We start from the raw sequence: 20,614 nt of genomic DNA, 5'->3' as shown, positions 1-20,614 counted from the left end.
TTTTGAATCTACTTTAAACAGTACCAAACCACAAGACAATGGAGGAGATACATGGAGAAGAAGATGAAGAACAAGGAATTAAAGTGAATTGACCGAACAAAAAGATAGAGGAAGCAAAAGAACATCACCTAGATGAAGATGCTCTGATACCACATGATGTAGCTCCATGTGGAGCTTGTAGGCCTTGGATCTTCTTCATCAATGGAGTCCTTTGCTTCTTGAAGATCAATGGCAGCGAAATGTAGAAGGAAGAAAGATGATTGGAGACGCCACTTCAAGGAGAAGATGAGTCAATAACAAGCTCACCACCATAGGAAGCCATGGATAAAAGCTTGAAGGTAGGAGAAGATGAGTGGAGGGAGAAGGAGAGAATGAACACAAAATTTTATGCCGCAAATGAGGTCTAAACTTTGAAATGTAATTCTCAAATGATCAAATTTGAAAAAATGCACACACAAGACCTCTATTTATAGCCTAAGTGTCACACAAAATTGAAGAGAAATTTGAATTTCTATACAAATTTCACTTGAATTTGAATTTGTGAAGCCAAATTTGGACCCAAAATTTCACTAATTATGATTAGTGAATTTTAGCTATGGTTAAGCCCACTAATCCAAGATCAAGTCTAAGATTCTTCACTAAGTGTGCTTAAGTGTCATGAGGCATATAAAGCATAAAAGACATGCACAAAGTGTGACTATATGATGTGGCAATAAGGTGTAGCAAGCAAATGCTCACCTCCCCCTTAAGATGGTCCAAAATTTAATTGGATTCATCTTCTCCCAATTCAATTAAATTTATCTCCCAACATACACATTAATAGTGCACTTAATGCATATGAATTTACAAAACTACCCCTAATACAAAACTAGTCTAGGTGCCCTAAAATACAAGGGCTGAAAAATCCTACATTACTAGGGAATCCTTCCTACACTATGAAGCCCTAAATACAAGGCCCAAAAATAATGAAACCTTAATCAAATATGTACAAAGATAAGTGGGTTCATACATAGCCTATGGGCCCGAGATCTACCCTAAGGCTCATGAGAACCCTGGGGCCTTCTCTTGCATCTCTAGCACAATCTTCTTGGAGTCTTTTATCTAATGCCCTTGGGGGGTAAGATTGCATCACTTACCAACACTACTAAAAAAAAATTTTCTACATCGCCCAATTAACATCGGTTATAGCTAAAATCGATGTTAACGAAAGGGCGGTGGCATTTTTGTAATTAAATGGAGTTACTTAACATCGGTTTTTGAAAAACCGATGTTAACTAATTCATGTTAACATCGGTTATTTAAAAAACTGATGTTAACATGATGTTAAGATGAATATGGTAACATCGGTTTGGGCAAAACCGATGTTAAGTTCATAGAGTTAACATCGGTTTTGAGGAAGCCGATGTTAAGGAGTTGATTTTAACATCAGTTTGTTAAAAAACCGATGTAATGTATTTGATGTTAACATCGGTTTTTACAAAACCGATGTTAACTATATTCAGTTAACATCGATTATCCATTAAAAACCGATGTTGTTATGTTTATAAGTTAAAAAAAATTGAGATTTCACAAGCCGCGCGCGCTCAAAAACCTTGCCCTCCCTCTTCTCTTTGTCATCCTCCTGCCTGAAATCGCTTCTCTTTCTCCTCCCGCCTGAAATCTGCCGGAAACCGCTCCCTCAACATCCACATTGTCGTCGGTCGAAGCCACAGAACCCCCTACACTGCCGAAAAACCCACATTGTCCTCGCTGGAACCCACAGAACCCCCTATAGTGCCGGAAAACCCATATTGTCGTCGCTGGAACCCCACAGAACCCACTTTGTCCTGGGTTGAAGAAAACCCTGCATACACTGTTGCTACTAGGGTGCTGAAACACTCGTCGCTGCTCAAAGGTCAAAGCTTTCTCCGCGAGGTACGTAGGTCAAATTCATTTATGCTAAGTTTCCTTGTGAGTGGTTTGACCCGAATTGAGAGTGGCATCGGATAATAAACAAAAGGTTTTTTGTTTGCGATTCTACAGGCTCCACTGACGTGCGTGTGTTGCTGGGTTCTCTTGATCAAGGTAACACTAACTTGTATACTTCATTTGACCTATTTTATTTTTTCTGGGTAGTAATAAGTAATGTTGCATGATTTTTAGTAACGTGTTATTCTGTTTGCACTATAACAGAGAATGAACCATGATTTCTGTAGATGGATCCACAGGGGTCTTGAAATTGCCTGCAATTGCTTTAACATTTTACTGTCCAACAGAGGGGGCTTGACTGTCGTTGTTTGAACATATTTTTTGTTTCTTGAGCAAGTAATGCTTAAGTATAGATAAAGCTCCCTCCAGTTCTTAGAAGACACCCCTACCTTGCAAGTATTTTGTTAAATAATGTTATTGAAGTAAATTTTTTATTAGATTTAATTAAATAAATGTTTAGTATTTTGTTCTTTCCTATTAGTCTGTTGATAGGTAATTGGAATAAAAGAAAAGCTAGGTGTCTGTTGATGGTGTTGTTATCTTTGTAGGTACATTCCTTTTGTGAAGCCTTTGTTCTATTAGTTTATGTTTTTGAACATTTGAATTTAATATAAAACTGGATTTATCCTAGGCATTTATTAGGGCATATTTATTTGGCTGCTTAGGGTCACGTTCACCAAGAGTTAGGCATTTTCAGCCATGATAAACTGTTAATCTTAGCAGTTTTTTATTGTCTATAAATCATGATCTTTTTTTTTTTTGGAAGGCAACAAATATAGTATATTTTATTAATCATAGAAACAGCAGCACCAGAGGTACTGCTGGTGACTTATACATAAGTGCAAGGCACCTGATAACAACTACCAGCATAAATAAAAACCAAGCTATGACCCCACCACATATCTAGATCTGAGTAACCCAAATTAACCAAAATAGTCCCCAAGATTGGAAGACCAGTGGTTGAATGAAGTACAGAACTTTTTATCTCTGGTCTTTGCCCATGACCATGTTAGGAGTAAAGCGTCTTCCATCACTTTGGCTGGATCAAACCGGTGGCCTTGGAATACCAAGAGATTCCTATGCTGCCATATTGAGCTTGATAATGCAATCCACCATCGACACCATCTTTTATGATTCTTCCCACCTCCAAAACCATCACAGAATTGGGCAAAATGAGCGGCTGGCTTAGCTGCAAGTGGACCAACTATCCTACTCCACCTCAGAGATTCCCACCATAGTCCGCTGGTCAATTTACAATTAAAGAACAAGTGGCCATCTTCCTCTTGGTAATAACCACACAGTGGACACACCTGATCCAGAATGATTACATTTCTTCTAAGTAGGTTGTATCTAGTGGGTAATCTGTCTTTGATAAGTCTCCAAGAGAAAACCACAGCCCTTGGGGGATGTACAGATTCCATATTGTCTTGTAGATGTTGGCCTCTGGAAGCTGATTGTTAGTAGTTAGTAGCAGTCTATAAGCTGATTTAGTGGAGTATACACTCGAAGAATCAGCTTTCCACAGCATAGTGTCCTGCAGATGAGGCTAAATCTGAATATTATTAATTGTTTCCATGAAAGCCATTGCTATATCCTGTTCATAGTCAAATAAATTTCTTCTCCATTTTAGATCCCAACTCCATTGACCCTGAGAGAATCTTCCCATGTTGGAAATAGTATTGTTCTGTTGTCCACTAATCAAGAACAGCTGATTAAATTGTTGTTGCAGGTTAGAATCAGCCCCCAACCATTTATCTGCCCAGAATTTGACTTTGTCTCCACCCCCTACCTTCCAAACCATATGTTGATGGATAGAGCTGAATTGAGGCTGCTGAGATAGTTTTCGAAGGTCCCTCCACCATTGGGAATGCTAAACTTTATCTCTGCCAGTTGTGAGATCTGACCAACCACCATATTTGGAATTTAAAATTCTGACCCATAACTAATTCTGGTTAGAGGATAAGGCCCACACCCATCTTCCCAACAAGGCTGCATTAAATTTGGCAATATCCTTGATCCCCAGGCCCCCAACCTCCTTGGGAAGGCAAATGACATCCCACTTCACCCAAGCTATTTTGTTGAGCTCTTGACACCCTCCCCACAGAAAATTTCTTTGCAAGGATACCAATTTTAGAGCTACTCTTCGTGGGATTTTAAAAAAAGACAGAAGATATATGGGTAATGTTGTTAAAACTGAATTAATCAAAGTAGCCTTCCCTACCATTGATAGAGTTTTCTGGTTCCATTTAGATAATTTGGCTTCATATTTTTTTATCAGTGGTTCCCACACCATACAGCTAGATGGTTTAGCCCCAATAGGGATCCCCAAATAGTATAAGGGGGTCACCATATGCCTACAATTCAAAAACTGAGCTGCACCATGAACCCAACTGCTTTCATCTCCAAATATCCCCACATAGCTCTTTGAGAAATTAATCTTCAATCCAGATGCCATTTCAAAACCCCTAAGCATTGCCTTCAACACAATTATGTTGTCCCATGAAACTTCACCCACAAACACTGTATCATCTGCATATTTTAGAATATTTACAAGCTCTTTCTACTTCCCAACCAAGTAGCTTCTGAACAAATCTTTGTTTGTTGCCACCCTCATCATACCAGTCAAGCCTTCTGCTACAATATTGAAAAGGATAAGGGCTAAAGGATCCCCTTGTCTCAATCCTCTAGTGGGGGCAAATTCCTTTGTAGGGCTGCCATTTATTAAGATTGATACAGTGGCTGATTGCATACAAGCATCGATCCAATTTCTCCATTTAAGGCAAAAACCCATCCTATCCAGCATATACTCCAGAAATGACCATGAAACCGAGTCATAGGCCTTTTCAAAGTCCACTTTGAGAACCAGTGTTGGCTTCTTACACCTTTTAGCTTCCTCTACTACCTCATTGAGAATCAAAGCTCCATGAAGGATGTGTCTATCCTTTATGAAAGCCGATTGCCTTTAATCAATAAGGTCAGCCATCACTTTGCTAAGTCTGTTTGCCAATAATTTGGCTATTACTTTGTACATACAGCCAATGAGGGAGATGGGTCTATAGTCATTAAACGACTGGGGGTGGTGTGATTTAGGTATTAAGGCCAGAAAGGATGCATTACTGCCCTTAGGGAAGCTTCCATTAACATGAAATTCATCCACGAATCTCCTGAATTCTGGTTTTAAGACCCCCAAAAACTCCTTTATGAAATTAAAGTTGAATCCATCCGACCCAGGACATTTATCTCCTCCACAACTCCACACAGCTTCCATAAGTTCATGATCTGTAAAAGGGGTAATCATCTCCTCCCTTTGCGTGTGAGTAATCCTCTTGAATTGAACCCCATCCAAGGTAGGTCTGTTTAAGCTTTCCTCAGTGAATCTACTAGCAAAAAATTTAACAGCTTCTTCCTTAACCACTTTAGGTTGCTGAACCCAAACATCATCAATGAAGATGCCTTGAATCGCATTATAGTGTCTTCTGAAGTTTATGGATTTATGAAAGAATGTTGTATTACTGTCACCTTCTTTAAGCCATTTAATCCTTGATTTCTGCCTCAAGAGTGATTCATATGCAAATGAAGCCTCCCACAGATCCTGCTGAATGGACCTCATGGACTTAACTTCATCCTCCGACAGGGTTCTATCCTGGACAATTAAATCAACTTCATGCAGCTTTTGTTTCAGTTGCAAAATTTTGTTATTATTGACATCCCCATTCTGTATACTCCATTGTTTAATTCTGGATTTCAGGTTCCTCAATTTGTTTTTTAGCACAATACCACCCCATCCAAGTTGCTGGTCTCCACACCACACTTCTTTAACCATGTTTTGGTACTGTTTATTATTAAGCCAACAGTCCATCACCCTAAATGGCTTAGGGCCCCAATCCACCAAATTTGTTTGCAAAATAATTGGACAGTGGTCAGAATAATCTCTGTGGAGAACTTGCTGAGAAGAGTTAAGCCATTTCACTAGCCACTGCTCTGAAACCAAGCATTTATCGAGCCTACTCCTCACAGATCCATTTGACCTACACCAAGTAAATCTGCTACCAAAGCTTTTAATCTCCTGAATTTCCATGTCTGATATCCAATCATTGAAACCAGAACTGTCAAATGTGCCCACACTCCTTTGAGATGAACCTATTCTTTCATCCCGACTTCTAATGCTATTGAAATCCCCAAGGAAGCACCATCAGCCCTCAGGATTAGATTCTTTTAGCTGCCTCAGCTCCTCCCACAATTCTCTCTTCCCAGCAAGATCGCATGGAGCATATACATTGACAATGAACAGCTTCAAATTTTCCTTAATCCATGTCCCTGCAATCATTAGGAAACTTCTGCCTTTAACCCTCCTATTCACCTCGAAATGTGAGTTGTTCCACATGCAAAGTAGGCCTCCAGCTATGTGGACTGAAGGAACACTTTCCCAGGAGACAGTGGAATCACCCCATATGTTTTGACAAATGTTCTTGGTGAAATTCTCCTTCTTTGTTTCCTGCAGGCATACCAGATCCACTTTGTACTTTAAATTAAGCTTTCTAATGGCAGCCCATTTCACTCCCCTGCCCAGACCTCTGCAATTATATGAGAGTATTATCATGGTTAAAAATGTTTTCTCCCATCTCAGCTACCAGCACATTATCTCTCTTTTCCATGCCTTCCATTAATCCCTTGATCTGCTTGATATCCCCCTGATGGGTGAGGCCCATTTGGTAAATAAGCTCACATTGCTTGTCAGTACTATCTTCGTTTTGTCTTTGTGGTACAACATTACTTTCATCAGCCAAGCCATCTTGTTGGGCTATTTTCTTTTTACAACCCCTTCTCCTTGACCAAAAGCTCCAAAAGTGCTCTTGGCAAAATTAATTTTAAGGCCAGATGCAAGTTCAAAGGACCTTAGGACAACCTTAATTGTTTTGACATTCTCCATGTCCGCTTCCCCCAAAAAGATAGTATCATCTGCAAACTGTAAAAGACTGATTTCCACTTTATTGGATCCCACTTGATATGCCTTGTACATATTCTCCTCCTTAGCTTTTCTCATCAGACCATTCAGCCCTCCTTAGCTTTTAATGTAAGTAAAATATAATTATGAGATTTTCAATTAAGTTGCCTATTACCATGCTACTTTTTTTTTGGAAGGCAAAAATATGTATATTATTAATAAACAGAACAGTACCAGAGGTACTGAAAATAACAGATACAAGACACAAAAGTACCACAGATACAGAACACTGTCTATGACCATTTGGAAGCACAGAAACAGCATGGTCTTCAATAACCAACTCTTCATTCCCGAAAAAGTCATGGACGAGACATTATTCCATACTTGGTCTTGGCTAAGGTGTATGGAGAAGAATTTTAATACCCACTTTAATCACTGGTTGTCTAATTTGAGGTAGGAATTTTATTAGGGGGGGCTGACATATCCTGTCATTGTATTCAGTCTTATTTGGGCAATGTTTCTCACTGCCTATGCTATATGTTGTACACTTCAATACATCTAGTACTGACCCTTAATTATAATATAAATTATCTTTTGCTGAGGTACTTTTTTTTATTTTATTTTTTGCAAAAAACAAAGAGGGGAATGAGCAACAATTTGAAGGTTGTACATTCAGGAACTAAAGAATTCAAAATAGCTAGTAATAAGAGGGATTTGTTTTTGGGATTTTCTTAGCACCAAGAGAGGCTACGCAAGAAGCTTGCACTTGAGGAGGGAAGGATATTTGCAGCTAATGAACAACTTTCTTAATTATTTGTCCTTCAGATTTTACTGTTTCTTTTTGCTAATATGTAAATATAGATAGTATAAGGCTATGGCGTAAAAACATGGTCTATATTTACTTCTAAGATTGTTAGGGGTAAAAAAGACCATGTCCATAAGCCATAGCCTTATACTATTTATATTTACATATTAGCAAAAAGAAACAGTAAAATCTGAAGGACAAATAGTTAAGAAAGTTATTCATTAGCTGCAAATATCCTTCCCTCCTCAAATGCAAGCTTCTTGCGTAGCCGCTCTTGGTGCTCAGAAAATCCCAAAATCAAATCCCTCTTATTACTAGCTATTTTGAATTCTTTAGTTACTGAATGTACAACCTTCAAATTGTTGCTTGTTCCCCTCTTTGTTTTCTGCAAAAAAGAAAATCAATATCAAAGAAAACATGGAGAGAATTGTCATGGTTATTATTACTCGAACCAGAAGGAATAACATCTAAACAAGTCATTTTATTCTTAGAATGTGAAAACTCTGCATATTTATGGAGAACATGGGGTATGGAGGCACGTAAGCATGTGAATACCACAAGTCATTTTCTCCAATTCAAGGGCTTGATTAATTGCTCTAGGAAAAAAGCATAGATCTGGTATATTGTTTGGTTTGCAACTGTTTGGAGCATTTGGCAGAACAGAAATTTTGGTTTACGTTGGGTTGACCATGTTCACTGGTTAACCTATTGTCACTTATACTCTTATTTATGCTTGAAGATAACACATATCAGTAGATCCTCATATTAGTCCTTGAGATAGTAAGTATTAATAATTGTTTTAGTTTCTGACTTTTTTAAATACTCTTTTAGTTTGATACCTAATATTCATTAAGTACTCGAACTCGAAGGCTTAGGTCATTTGAATTCTCAAATTTTCCCCAAGTGATATGTTTTGAGTTTTGACTTTGAGTTGTTGCATTGCGTGTTGGAGAGTCCCAGTCCCAGTCTCAGGATTATTTTGGAGAGTGCAGCTACTATGTGATGCACTGGATGTCCACCATCATTTTAGGAACTTTTAGGAATAATTGGGAAGCGGTAAGTTTATTTCAAACAAAATCGATTTATTTATAATTTGTATTACATTATTAACTTATTATGATTTATTTCATCATGCCTTATTTTAACGATCCTAGATCATTAGAGCCAGAGAGATTAAAAGCATTGCGGATCCAGTGGGCACAGTTTTATCTCCCAGTTAGAGATCAGGCCTAGGATTTGGGGATATTATCTTTAGCTTTAGTTTACTTTGGTTTAACATTTTTTACATTTTCTATGTAACATGAACATTGAATTCATTTGATGATTGTTCTTTATGATAAATCAATTATTTTATGTTTATTATCATTAAAACTGCTTGAAAGCATAATAAAATGTTTATTTGTTGTGAATTGGGCCTGAAATTGCATTTGACAGGTATAATTTTGGGTTTATTGTAAAAACAGAAAGTATATATATAAAAAAAATACTTGAAAACAACATCGGTTATTAACAAAAACCGATGTTAATATCATAAACAACATCGGTTATTTACAAAAACCGATGTTAATGTTTGTATATTAACATCGGTTATTTGTGTATAACCGATGTCAGCGTTTGTATTTTAACATCAGTTATCTGTAGATAACCGATGTCAACTCTTGTACATTAACATCGGATATTTAGAGAACCGATGTTGTTATATATATGTTAACATCGGTTCTCCAAAACCGATGTTAACATTGATACATTCAACATCGGCACTTTCAACATCAGTTTTAGAACCGATGTAGAATGTTCTAAATAATCGATGTTGAAAGTGTATTTTCTAATAGTGCAAGTGAACTCAGTTTCTTTGAGCAACACAAGTGGACAACCTCTGCACACCGGAGAATGAAAATGCAGGATTTTGGTTAGGTTGTGGAACATGTGCAACTGAAATGCAGAAATGAGAAAGAACCTTACCAACTGAAGTGAGCTTCTTTAACCAACACAAGTGGAAGTGAGGTAAAATCAAAAGCTTGCGGTTTATCCAACTGGAATCCAGAAATGAGGTGAAATCGAAAGCTTGCGATTTATGCAAAAAATGGAATCCATAAATGAAGTGATATCAGAAGCTACTCACAATATTGCACAATGTTTCATAGCCTCCCTCTGCCACAATAGCTCAACGATGTGAACCAATCATATTAGACTATAGAATTGGCATAGCCTGGAACCTAACCGAACCGTAGTCTGCGTTTTTGAATTTGAATTTGAAATTTTTTGAAATTTGGAAATGGAAAAGGGTGGAACGAAGAAGCAGCGGGAACCTTGTGCGTGAGCTGATGGAAGAGTGAGGAAGCTAACACGTGTCCGGAAAAAATAAAAAATTGAAAGAAACGGATAGCGCTGACAGGTGGAACAGTCGGTCGTTGTTTTATTACTAACATATAGATTTATATTGGTATCTTTTAATTAATTGATAAGAAAATAATATGAATTATATATAATAATGTAAACCTTTGTTTATCCTTTGAGGAATTTAGTCACGTTGTAAATTTTAAGTTGTGAAATGTGATACAATGAGAAAACGCTTCTACTATATATTATGTAGAGGACGCTAATCATATGTTGAGACTTCCATCAAATGTTTACTTAGAAGATTATAAGCAGTTTTACTCATTTGTAATTACTTAATTAATTCTTAGGCGTTAAGAGATCTTTTGGGAGGATTGCCTACCAAGCCAGATAATTGGCTTCATCAAGAGTACACTTGAACTCGCCCATAAAAAAAAAAAAAAAAAATTGTACCAAATTCTTAACCAGAATTGTGTGGACCTGCATTGGCAATGGCATGTATCCCGTCTTCCAAACATTGGTTGTTGATTTTATCACCAGGCCAATGCCAAGCACCCATTTTTTCTGATGTGGCATTTTCTGCAAGTTTGTACTTTAGTGCTATGGGGTGGTATCACCTGCATCACTACCACTGCAATTATTTAGCTGTTGCAATCTTCACAATAGGACAATTTGGTCCCGGGGGGAGAGGGAGTGGTAAACTTTGAAGTTTGAATGGCGAATATGGCTTCTAATTAGGGTGCAAAAATACTGTTTGGCTTTATATGGGTCCCAGCAGTACCTGTAGCAAAGTTCAACGAGGCGAAGAAAAAGGTAGCAAAGCTAACAGGAAGAGCATTAAATTTGTCCCTTCCACAAGTAGGACGGGTGTAGCTTAGCCATGGTACTCACTCTCCAAGTCTAAACCTAGACTCAGACCCCCACGTGAAAATGAACCAAAATCAGGTCTTCCCTGACCATCCCCTCTGTGCCATATACCTTCTTCAATTGCCCATTAAATGTCACAAATAATAATAATCAAATTTGACAATATATATATATATATATATATATATATATATATATATATATATATATATATATATATATATATATATATATATATATTCCCTAATTATAATGAAATTTTTCAACTTAGTCTGTGTTTTACTACTAAGTGTGAGTTTGGAAACATGTTTAAAACAAGTTGAACGGAAATTTCCTGGATTTCAATTTACAAACGTAAAAGCTATCCGAGTGATGAACTGAGTTCAAGTAATTAAATTCAGTTGGATGTTACGGTAATTTAAACATGTTTAAAACAAGTTTAATCATGTTGTTGATCGAATTCAAATTTTATGTAATTTCATTAAATATTCAAAAGAAAAATCTTGTAACCAAAATAATTATATTAGTTGGAGAAAATTGTCTCTAGGAAAAAAATAAGGATGATCTATAAAAAAATTATCAAAATAAAATTTCTATTCTAAATGTGAAAAAACACCTAAAGATAAACATTTTATATTTGGTCCCCATAAAAGAAACAAAACCTTCAACTTTTTAGAGAAGGTGAAATTTCTACGTCATGATAATTGATAGGAAAATAAGTCTATTCACTTCTATTTCGTCTCATTTCCACTGTGTTTTGGAAAGTGAAGGTGTACTTCTATCATTTAGCTAATTGATATTGCACCTCCATATTATGATATTCACTGTGTTAACACCCCATGCTCTCGATCAGGTCTTATCCGGGGAATGTGAATCATGTTTCATGAAAACAATATCCAGTGTCGGTTCATCATCACACATTATGGAGCTGTTGGCATACATGGAAAGACAACATAGCCAAAGTCATAGGATACTTCTAGGATTGTCTCTGCTTAACGTATATATAGCCTAGCTATCGATTTTTGTGTTTACCTCAATAATAAAAAGTTCGGATAAGAATATAGTTTCTGATTAAAAAAAGTCATTAGAATATAAATTAGATTGTTTTGACTTTATAACGTTTCTGTCAAATTTTAAGGAATTGATTCTTAAGTTTACATTTATAAACTTATCTTACATAAAAATATATAATCAGGAAAAAGGCACACCAAGAAAATCAATATCATCCTTCAAATGAAATATGTCTATATTAAAAGTCAAAACTTAGATAAGTTTCTTATATAAATATTAATTTTTTTATCAAATTTGATCAAGTGTGAATGTTTTTTAATACTAAATATAACTCCTAACAAAATTAGATTGAAGAAATGTTTGCTTGGGCGTTCTATCCAAAGGGATCTACGTTCAATGAAAGTTGTTACAAGTAGCTTCTGAGTTTTTTTTTTTTTTTTTTTGAAGTTAAACGTGGAGAGAATACTCTCGGTCCATGTTATTAAATTCCTTCCAAACACGGACGAAAATGATACAAAGAATTTGATGTGAGATTCGTACATAAAATAATAACACAAATTTGTGCAAGACCGATCCACAAGTGTGAAAGGTGCATGTCCTCAAACAGAGATACACGAAGCTAATATATACAAAGAGTCTATTTAATATCAAAACCACAATAGAAACGCGGCTTTGTCCCATTAAAAGCAACTCAAATAATTCAGAGAACCCTTTCTCCCCGGTACCACCCAAATATTTTCAACAACCCAAGTCCTTCTGCAAATTTGCTTAGTTGCCATCAAATCCAGGCTGACAAAGGATATCTTTGAATTAAAATTTGTAAATTTAAGTTTGAATAGATTTTAAAGTACACTTTTTTTTTGGTAGAGTATTTTAAGGTAAACTAAATTTATGCTTTATTATCTTCCTTTATACATACATGATGTCTTGTTTTCAAACAATTAAGAAGTATTAATGTAATATTTATGAAACAATTAAAGAAAAATTATATAGAAAAATTTGTCAAAACCTAAAAAAATAAAACATCAGTGTAAGTTATTCTATTTTATTTTATAAATTGAGTTTGTAAAAAAAACAGTTTTAGTATTGCTTTTAATGAAAACAAACTTAGTTTCAGACTAAATATATTGGACAAACCTAATATAGAAGAGGTAAAATGGTAAACGGCAAACCATATAGCCAAAACCTCACGCAATAATATATGTATTCACGCATTAAAATTCAAAAAGTTCAATACACGCAATTTAACTAACCCATAGTCATATTAAATCAATACACCCTAGTTGTACATTCTTAACTTAAATAAAATATCAGTACAATCCAACCAGAATACCAAATCCACGCTAACAATCACAATCAACAACCCTTGCAAAGTTCAATCCCAATAATAATTAATAAAAAGCATAGATTACAGTATTCGAAGCCTAATAATAAAGTAACAATCATAGTTCGTCAACGCAAAAAATTCAATAGTCCCACATGCAATCCAACTCGGACGGTACAATCGTCATGCCGGAGCCACTGTCAGCCATCCTGTGCTCTTCCGGTGCCGCCGTCCAGTTGCCAACGGCACCAAATGATGCCACTTCAGCACTGCTGATGTGGCCCGTTGGAGAGAAAAAGAAGGGAAGGTTAAGGTTGTCGTGCAAGGATCTGAGGCACGGGAAGGTGGAGATTCCGACACCGACGTTGTTGTTGTTGTTACGATGAAAGCGAGCGGAAGGGTCGAGCGGAGGCTCCGGCGACGGAACGAGGTGGTCGAAGGCGGCGCCGGAGATGGTGGAGAAACAGGACACGTGCTCCCTTTGGTTGTTGTTGGCGGCGCTGTCGAAGGAGCATCTTTCGCGGTCGTTGAATGTTGCCGCAGCCGCGGCGTAAGGAGAAGATTCTAGAAGCGGCGGAAGGTATATGGAAGAGGGTGAACCCGGTTCGGGGCAGAGGCTCATGTTGCTGCTATTGTTTGATGTGGTCATTCTTGTTTTCTTAGAACTACCACCGGTGGTGGCGGCGGAGGCGGATGACACGGTGGAGCCACCGCCGGTGGTGTTCTTCTGAAACACACGTGAGATCACCCACTCTTCCTTCAACATTACAAAAAAATACACAAATTAATTAACCACTAAAAATGCACCACTTTTCATAACAATTAATAATAAAAAGAAAGTTTAGTTACTCATTTGCTTTCAGCACAATGTTACATTCTAGTTCTTACGTCTAAAAATTATTTGGTTGAATTCTTGTACGTGCATACACTTTTATAATTTATTTTAGTCTGCAAGTTTTAAATATCAGTTTGCAACCGTGATGATTTAGACTGTAAAATCAAAGTTTTTTTTAACTATTTGCGATCGTAATTAGAATTGTACCAATCATATTTGTCTGTGATTTGTTACGATATTAATAAATGGAACAGCACGACGATCGCGATAATATTTAAAACCTTAAGTCCATGTTCCAAAATTTCAAGAATTAAAACAGATTGAAAAACAAATGGATTAAGACTACAACAGTAGTAGTTTTTAAATGTGTAAACTAAAAATAAAAAATGAGTGTCAAGTTTCAACACACTGATCATGAATAAAACTTGTTAAATAGTTTCTTTTATAATTTCTGATGAATTTTAATAGAATAATAAAAGTGTATCTACAAATAAGTAGTAATACTAACAAGATTTGTAATAAAATATTAGTAGTACATAATTAAAAAATATATATTCAGAAAAGTGTAAATGAATTTGTTAAAAGGTGTGATTCTAACCTTTCACTAATAATAAATAAACCAGTAAGTGTTTAGAGTGTAGCAGAATGTTTTAAAAAGGAGATCAAGGAGCAGGATTCAGGATCTTATGCTTTGTAGCTGAGGGAAAAAAAAAGTTCACAAATGATGATGATACAGTGGCTTAGTTGCTGTGCCCTTTTGATGATTATACCTTGTTTTCATCATTTTGATAGTAGTTAATTTATATTCCCCATGCAGTGCAGCTTGTACATGCTAAGGAACGTGCCTCTGCACTGAAGGGTAATAACCTTTGGCTAAGTGGTAGTAGCATAGCTTTTGAGCAAAATTATGAAACTCTATAAAGTCTAATCATGAAATTCCAAAACAAAAGGATGAGAAAATAAACCATGAAAATAATAAATGAGGCCTAGAATGATTCAGTTAGTTTTGGTTACCTTGGAGCTCCTAGAGAGATAGTGGTAAGCGAATTTGCCTTCTAAGCGATACTCGTGCATGACCCAGTTGCTCTTTTCACCCTTTGGAGCCCTTCCTCTATAGAAAACCAAGGTTTTCTTCATGCCAACGAGTGAGCAAGTTTTGGAGCTGTAAATCTCTCTGTCTTTTCCAGTGGCTTTCCAATAACCAGCTTCAGTGGCTCTATTTGTGCGTAACCCAGTTGGGTACTTTCGGTCACGAAGGCTATAGAAGTACCATTCCTTCTCACCCATCTTTGCTTTCTCTGCCACATGAAACGATAACAAAGTTAGAAATTACAAAGTTTTGGCCTAATTCTCAACCCCATGATGATTATTTTACTAAGTGAGAGTTATTTTCTACATATATATACATTGTTTTAGTCTTAAAATTAGTCGATGAGGGTTTTGGTTTTGTTGTTGTAATTAGTTACCAGGAAGTTCCCATGGCTCGCACTTGTTGAGGTCGACTTCAACTATGGCTCGGCCAGTGAAGGAGCTATCTAGAACCTTCTTGAGGAGGTAGTATGTGATGAGTTCTTCATCTGTGGGGTGGAATCTGAAGCCAGGAGGTAAATGTGGTTCATTGTTGTTGTCAAAGTGAGGGTTGTGGTGTTGATGGTAGTAGCTATCCATTGGAGCATGCAGAAGAAGAGCACAAGGACAAGAAGAGGATAAGGCAAAGACACAGAGAAAGAGAGAAAAGGTTGCGATCTTTTTCAAAGAAGGAAATTGATTAGAATGGGAATGTTGGATTCAAACACATGATGGCTCTTCATTATATAGGAAATGATAAGTAACAAAGGAGAAAAAAAGAGAAAGAGAGAGAGATAGAGAGGTTTTTTTTTTTGCTTCGTGGGGTGTGCAGTTTTTGTTTTTTTTATCTTTTTTCTTTTTTTACAAGAGTTTCATGGGGATTTGATGAATCGAGTGGCAGGGGAAAAAGGTGAAATTGTAATGACAAGGCATGTATGATATGGCTAGAAACATGTTTCTTTTTTTCTTCTCAAATAATTCTAATTAAATTCCTTCGTTACAATTTTATTTAATATTTCCTTTATTTGATAAAATTATGCAATATATATATATAATATCAAACATATTTATCTTTTGTTTAGTTTTTTATTAAGTATTTAAAAGATTAATAAAAACATTATAGAAAGATATAATTACCTTTTTATTTGTATGTCCTTTTGTTCTGATATCTCTTTACACTCTGCTATGGTCCTTATCATATCCCATAATTCTACATAGCTAGAGAGAGAAAATAAGAGGTAGAGAGGGTGATGCGTAGGAGGGAGTGGTTTCTGTGAGGCTCTGCATTGAGTATGCGTGCGTGTGTGAGGAAGTGTGCAGGTATTCCTCTGTCAGTGAGTTACAAGGAGGAGCAGAAAGTAGTTGCATTGTATGAATGAGAAATAGAATATAACTTTTTCAAATGAAATAAAAAGAAATAAATATAAAAAAAAGTTCTTGATTTTATTTTTGAAAAACTGGATAATACGTAGTATCTTAAATTTTGTATAATCTTAATAATAAAAACTAAAAATTGCAAATGTTAATCATTTATGAATATGAATTCATATATATTCGGATCCTTAATGTATATTTAGTATTTTGACACTAATTATATTTATAAGTTTTTTATTTTAAAAGAAAATAAGTTCTTCACTTACTTGTCATTCATGACATAATTAATAAATTAAATTATTATTTTATTAAATTAATTAGTAATTCTATTGTATCTAACTATGTTTTATATATATATATATATATATATATATATATATATATATATATATATATATATATATTATGGTATTAATACGAAATAATTTTCATCAAAAATAATATGAATCATCTCACTGGAAGTTAATTTAAATCGTATATTATTTGATTAAAGAAGATAAGTCTTTATCATTTGTGTGTAAATATTGTTGGTTTATCGTTTTATATTTTAATCTAATAACGTAAAGTATTTATATGAGTATATTATATTCTTTGATATCTTTTACTCAATAAAATATCATGTAATGTAGGTAAATTGTAAAACATACTTGTTTTCCATTAAATTGCTAGTTTTTTGCTTTTTATTAAAGTCAAATGGTTTGAAAAATTAATATATCAGTTGATTGGAGCTAGCTACGATATGCGATATCTTAAGGAAGATATCTAAATTTTATGAATGAAAAAGTTATAAGAATAAAAAGAAATATTTTTTATATCTTGATGAAATACTTACCTTTCTAAAAAGAAGTGGATAGACAATTTAGTCTCTGAGATTGTATTCATTTTGCATATTAGTCCCTAACTTAATATTAAATTCAAAATAAGCTCTATCTTTGCATAAGTGTTGCAAAATAGTCCTTCCGTTAAATTTTAAATGACACGTGGGCGTGTCTCCTAAAAGATGTCACGTCATTTGATGATAACAAAATGAGTAAATAGGTAATTTAGTCCCTGACTTTGTATCCCTATTGCATATTAGTTCCTAACTTAATGAAAAATTTAAAATAGCCCTTATCTTTTGCATAAGTATTGCAAAATAGTCCTTCCATTAAATTTTAAAGTAATGTTGTTAGTGAGGTCAATTTTAGTGTCACGTCATTTGATAATGATAGAATGAGTGGCTTCTTCAAATTTGATGGTTCTGAACCAATTGAGGCATATATACGAAAAAGAACCCACACACACTTGTACAAATAAAAAGAACCAAAAATCCACAGCAACAACCTTATCTCTGTAGCCGTCAACACCAATGGGCGAGGTCTGCATAACCATTCTCTTTTCCTCTTTTTTTTCTCTTCAATTACCATGAATGTATCATTCTGGGTTTTAATTTTTTTTTTATTTTGTGTTTAGAATAGGAAGAGAAAAAAATCAGATGAAAACAAAGTGGAGGAGAAAAAAGCAAATGAAGAAGAAAAGAAAGAAGAAGAGAAAAAACCAGAGGAATCAAAAGATGACAAGGAATTCAATGAGGAATCTACGCCGCCAGAAATCGTGCAAGACACAACCTTTGCAATGCATGAACACTTTAAGCACGATTTCTGACATCTTTTAAGTTATGGACTATTTTGCAATACTTATGCAAAAGATATGAACTATTTTGAATTTTTCATTAAGTTAGGGACTAATATGAAACAGGGTACAAAGTCAGAGACTAAATTGCCTATTTACTCATTTTGTTATCATCAAATGATGTGGCATCTTTTAGGAAGCACGTCCACGTGTCATGCCACGTCATCCTTTAGTGTCACATTGAATAGTTCATGTGACACTAAAATTGACCTCAGTAATGACGTTACTTTAAAATTTAACGGAAGAACTATTTTGCAACACTTATGCAAAGATAGAGACTATTTTGGATTTAATATTAAGTTAGAGACTAATATGCAAAATGGATACAATCTCATGGACTAAATTACCTATTCACTCTTTCTAAAAGTTGATATATTTATTATCAAGTGCACATTTTTTAATTTATTTTAAAAAGTAAATAAATAAATGCCTTTTTAAATATTTATGAAACATATACTTAACTTTTTGGGTATTTTACAAGTTTATCCACAAACTAAACTAATACATAAGAGATTATCACATTTAATTTTTATGAAATTTCTTTTTTCGTGTTTGTGAGTGAGAATTTCACATGAATACTATACAACATTACACCCATAAAGCTGTTTCATATATCCTCTCTGTCAGCGCAGTTTAAACATTAAATAATTATGAAGCTTATTACACGCCAACTCCTTACTCTCCTCTCTCTTTTATTTCCGCAAATTTTGGTACTCTTGGACCTTGGTCACAACCTTCTCAATCACATATTCGTTTTCAAACTCTATTCTGTCTTTAATTTTCTTCTGGGATACACAGATAATTACTTCTGTTTATAGGTGCTTGGTCAATTGTGTACCAGAGTTTTTGTATCTCTTTAGCTTGAAGTAGATATTGCATTTGGTTACATTAAAGTATATAATTTCGTATTTTTTATTGTCTTTCCAGTGATTTTTGCTACAGCATAGAAGAACACTTTTATCCATGCGATTTAATGTCACTTTTTAGATTAAAAGTGAAATAAAAAAGCGTAACAAATAATAAAAATAATATAAATAAAATGAAAATACAGTTGATAAAAATATTATCATTTAGATGATCAATAAAAAAATTAAGAAATTTTTCTACGTCTATATAATGAGTAAAGGAGCAAAAATAAATCATATAATTTTTTATACAAATTTAAAAAAATACTATATTATTTATTATTTAACATAAAATTATTTTTTTATTTTATTTTTAGTAGACTAAAAAAAGTATTGCACTCTCCCACTGTTTTCGGAATAGAAGTTTTTCTTTCTCACAAAAAAAATCTTCTTATTTTTGTTCTTTAACAATAAGTTTTTTTAGTATTTTTTATCTTATCTTCTTGCCTATTTTTACAAATATAACTTGGACCAATAATGATTTATCTCTCTTGTTGCTTTATAGGCTTGTTTTTTTGCAAGATTGGTTCTTAGGGACTAGGGTGGTCATAGGTTTTGTCGACCTTGTTTTTCATTTTATAGTATTGAAGGCTTGCCTATTCTTTCTAGCTTGATTTTCATTAACATCATTATGGTGAAATGATTTGTAGCTTAAAAACTTTTTTTATTTTTTTAAAAAAATTGCCTCCTTTTAAAATAAAATTCTTTATTTATGGAAAATAATTATTTCTTTAAAATGAAATGAATCAAATAATTTATATAAACCCTGTTCACAGTAAAAGGAAAAAATATATTAGAAATAACTTAAAACTTTATTTAATATTATCGATATAAAAATATATTTCAATTCCTTTGTTTGATGAGGATTTTTTAGCAAAATACTCTCTAATATATTTTTCAAATTATATTATTATAAGTTGAGATTAATTAAAAACTATAAAATTATATTTTTGTCACTTCTTATTTAATAAGCCTTCACTCATGATTTGTATATACATTAATAAACTTTAACTAATAATAAAAATTGTGTTAAAGAAAATATGTTGAAAAATATATTGTTAACACCCCTTTTTGTTTGATTTTGCAATACACAGGGAACACTATACTATTATTTTTGCACTTCTGTTTACTATTTATTAAAATAATGTCTTGTCTGAATATGTCTTACTAATTATAGTAACTTTTTTTTCTTATATTTTTTCTCAACATGATCAATGTGATTTTTTTTATCTAAATTAATAATCTGACAGTTAATTAATATTTATTCAATTTCTTCTACCTATGAGGAGACCTATAAGCTTTTCAATTTCAACTTTATAATTTGGCTATTCACTCAAATATTAATGAAGTCCTGTTTTAATTATTTCTTATTTTTTGTACTTTCTTAAGTATCTACTTCACTCTATTTGACCGTTGTCGTTGTCGTATTCTTTGCTTTTATCATTGCCTTCAACGCAACTTGTGAAAGTATACTAAATCTAAATTTTTTTAAAAATACCTATTA

At 34.1% G+C, this 20,614-nt stretch overlaps 2 protein-coding genes and 1 long non-coding RNA gene across 3 annotated transcripts; all 3 read right to left on the bottom strand.

Moving 5' to 3' along the window:
* Positions 1-2,891: 2,891 nt before the first annotated feature.
* Positions 2,892-3,389, bottom strand: LOC102660033 (uncharacterized). Its single transcript, XM_006593155.1, has one exon. The coding sequence runs from the start codon at positions 3,387-3,389 to the stop codon at positions 2,892-2,894; it is 498 nt and encodes a 165-aa protein (XP_006593218.1).
* Positions 3,390-9,474: 6,085 nt separating this feature from the next.
* On the bottom strand, positions 9,475-9,967 carry LOC121173198 (uncharacterized). The gene is made up of 3 exons (XR_005887609.1): positions 9,841-9,967; positions 9,681-9,751; positions 9,475-9,594 (listed from the first exon to the last, which is right to left on the bottom strand). It is a non-coding gene; the product is annotated as an uncharacterized lncRNA (long non-coding RNA).
* A 3,151-nt stretch (positions 9,968-13,118) lies between these two features.
* Positions 13,119-16,328, bottom strand: LOC100778689 (protein CUP-SHAPED COTYLEDON 2). Its single transcript, XM_003541118.5, has 3 exons — positions 15,559-16,328; positions 15,107-15,390; positions 13,119-14,014 (listed from the first exon to the last, which is right to left on the bottom strand). The coding sequence occupies exons 1-3, from the start codon at positions 15,758-15,760 to the stop codon at positions 13,400-13,402; spliced, it is 1,101 nt and encodes a 366-aa protein (XP_003541166.1). The 5' UTR covers positions 15,761-16,328; the 3' UTR covers positions 13,119-13,399.
* Between the last annotated feature and the right edge of the window lie 4,286 nt (positions 16,329-20,614).

Source organism: Glycine max, chromosome 12, assembly GCF_000004515.6.
Source record: "Glycine max cultivar Williams 82 chromosome 12, Glycine_max_v4.0, whole genome shotgun sequence".
NCBI classification, from domain to species: Eukaryota; Viridiplantae; Streptophyta; class Magnoliopsida; order Fabales; family Fabaceae; genus Glycine; species Glycine max.
This window is presented reverse-complemented; position numbering and strand designations above follow the sequence as displayed.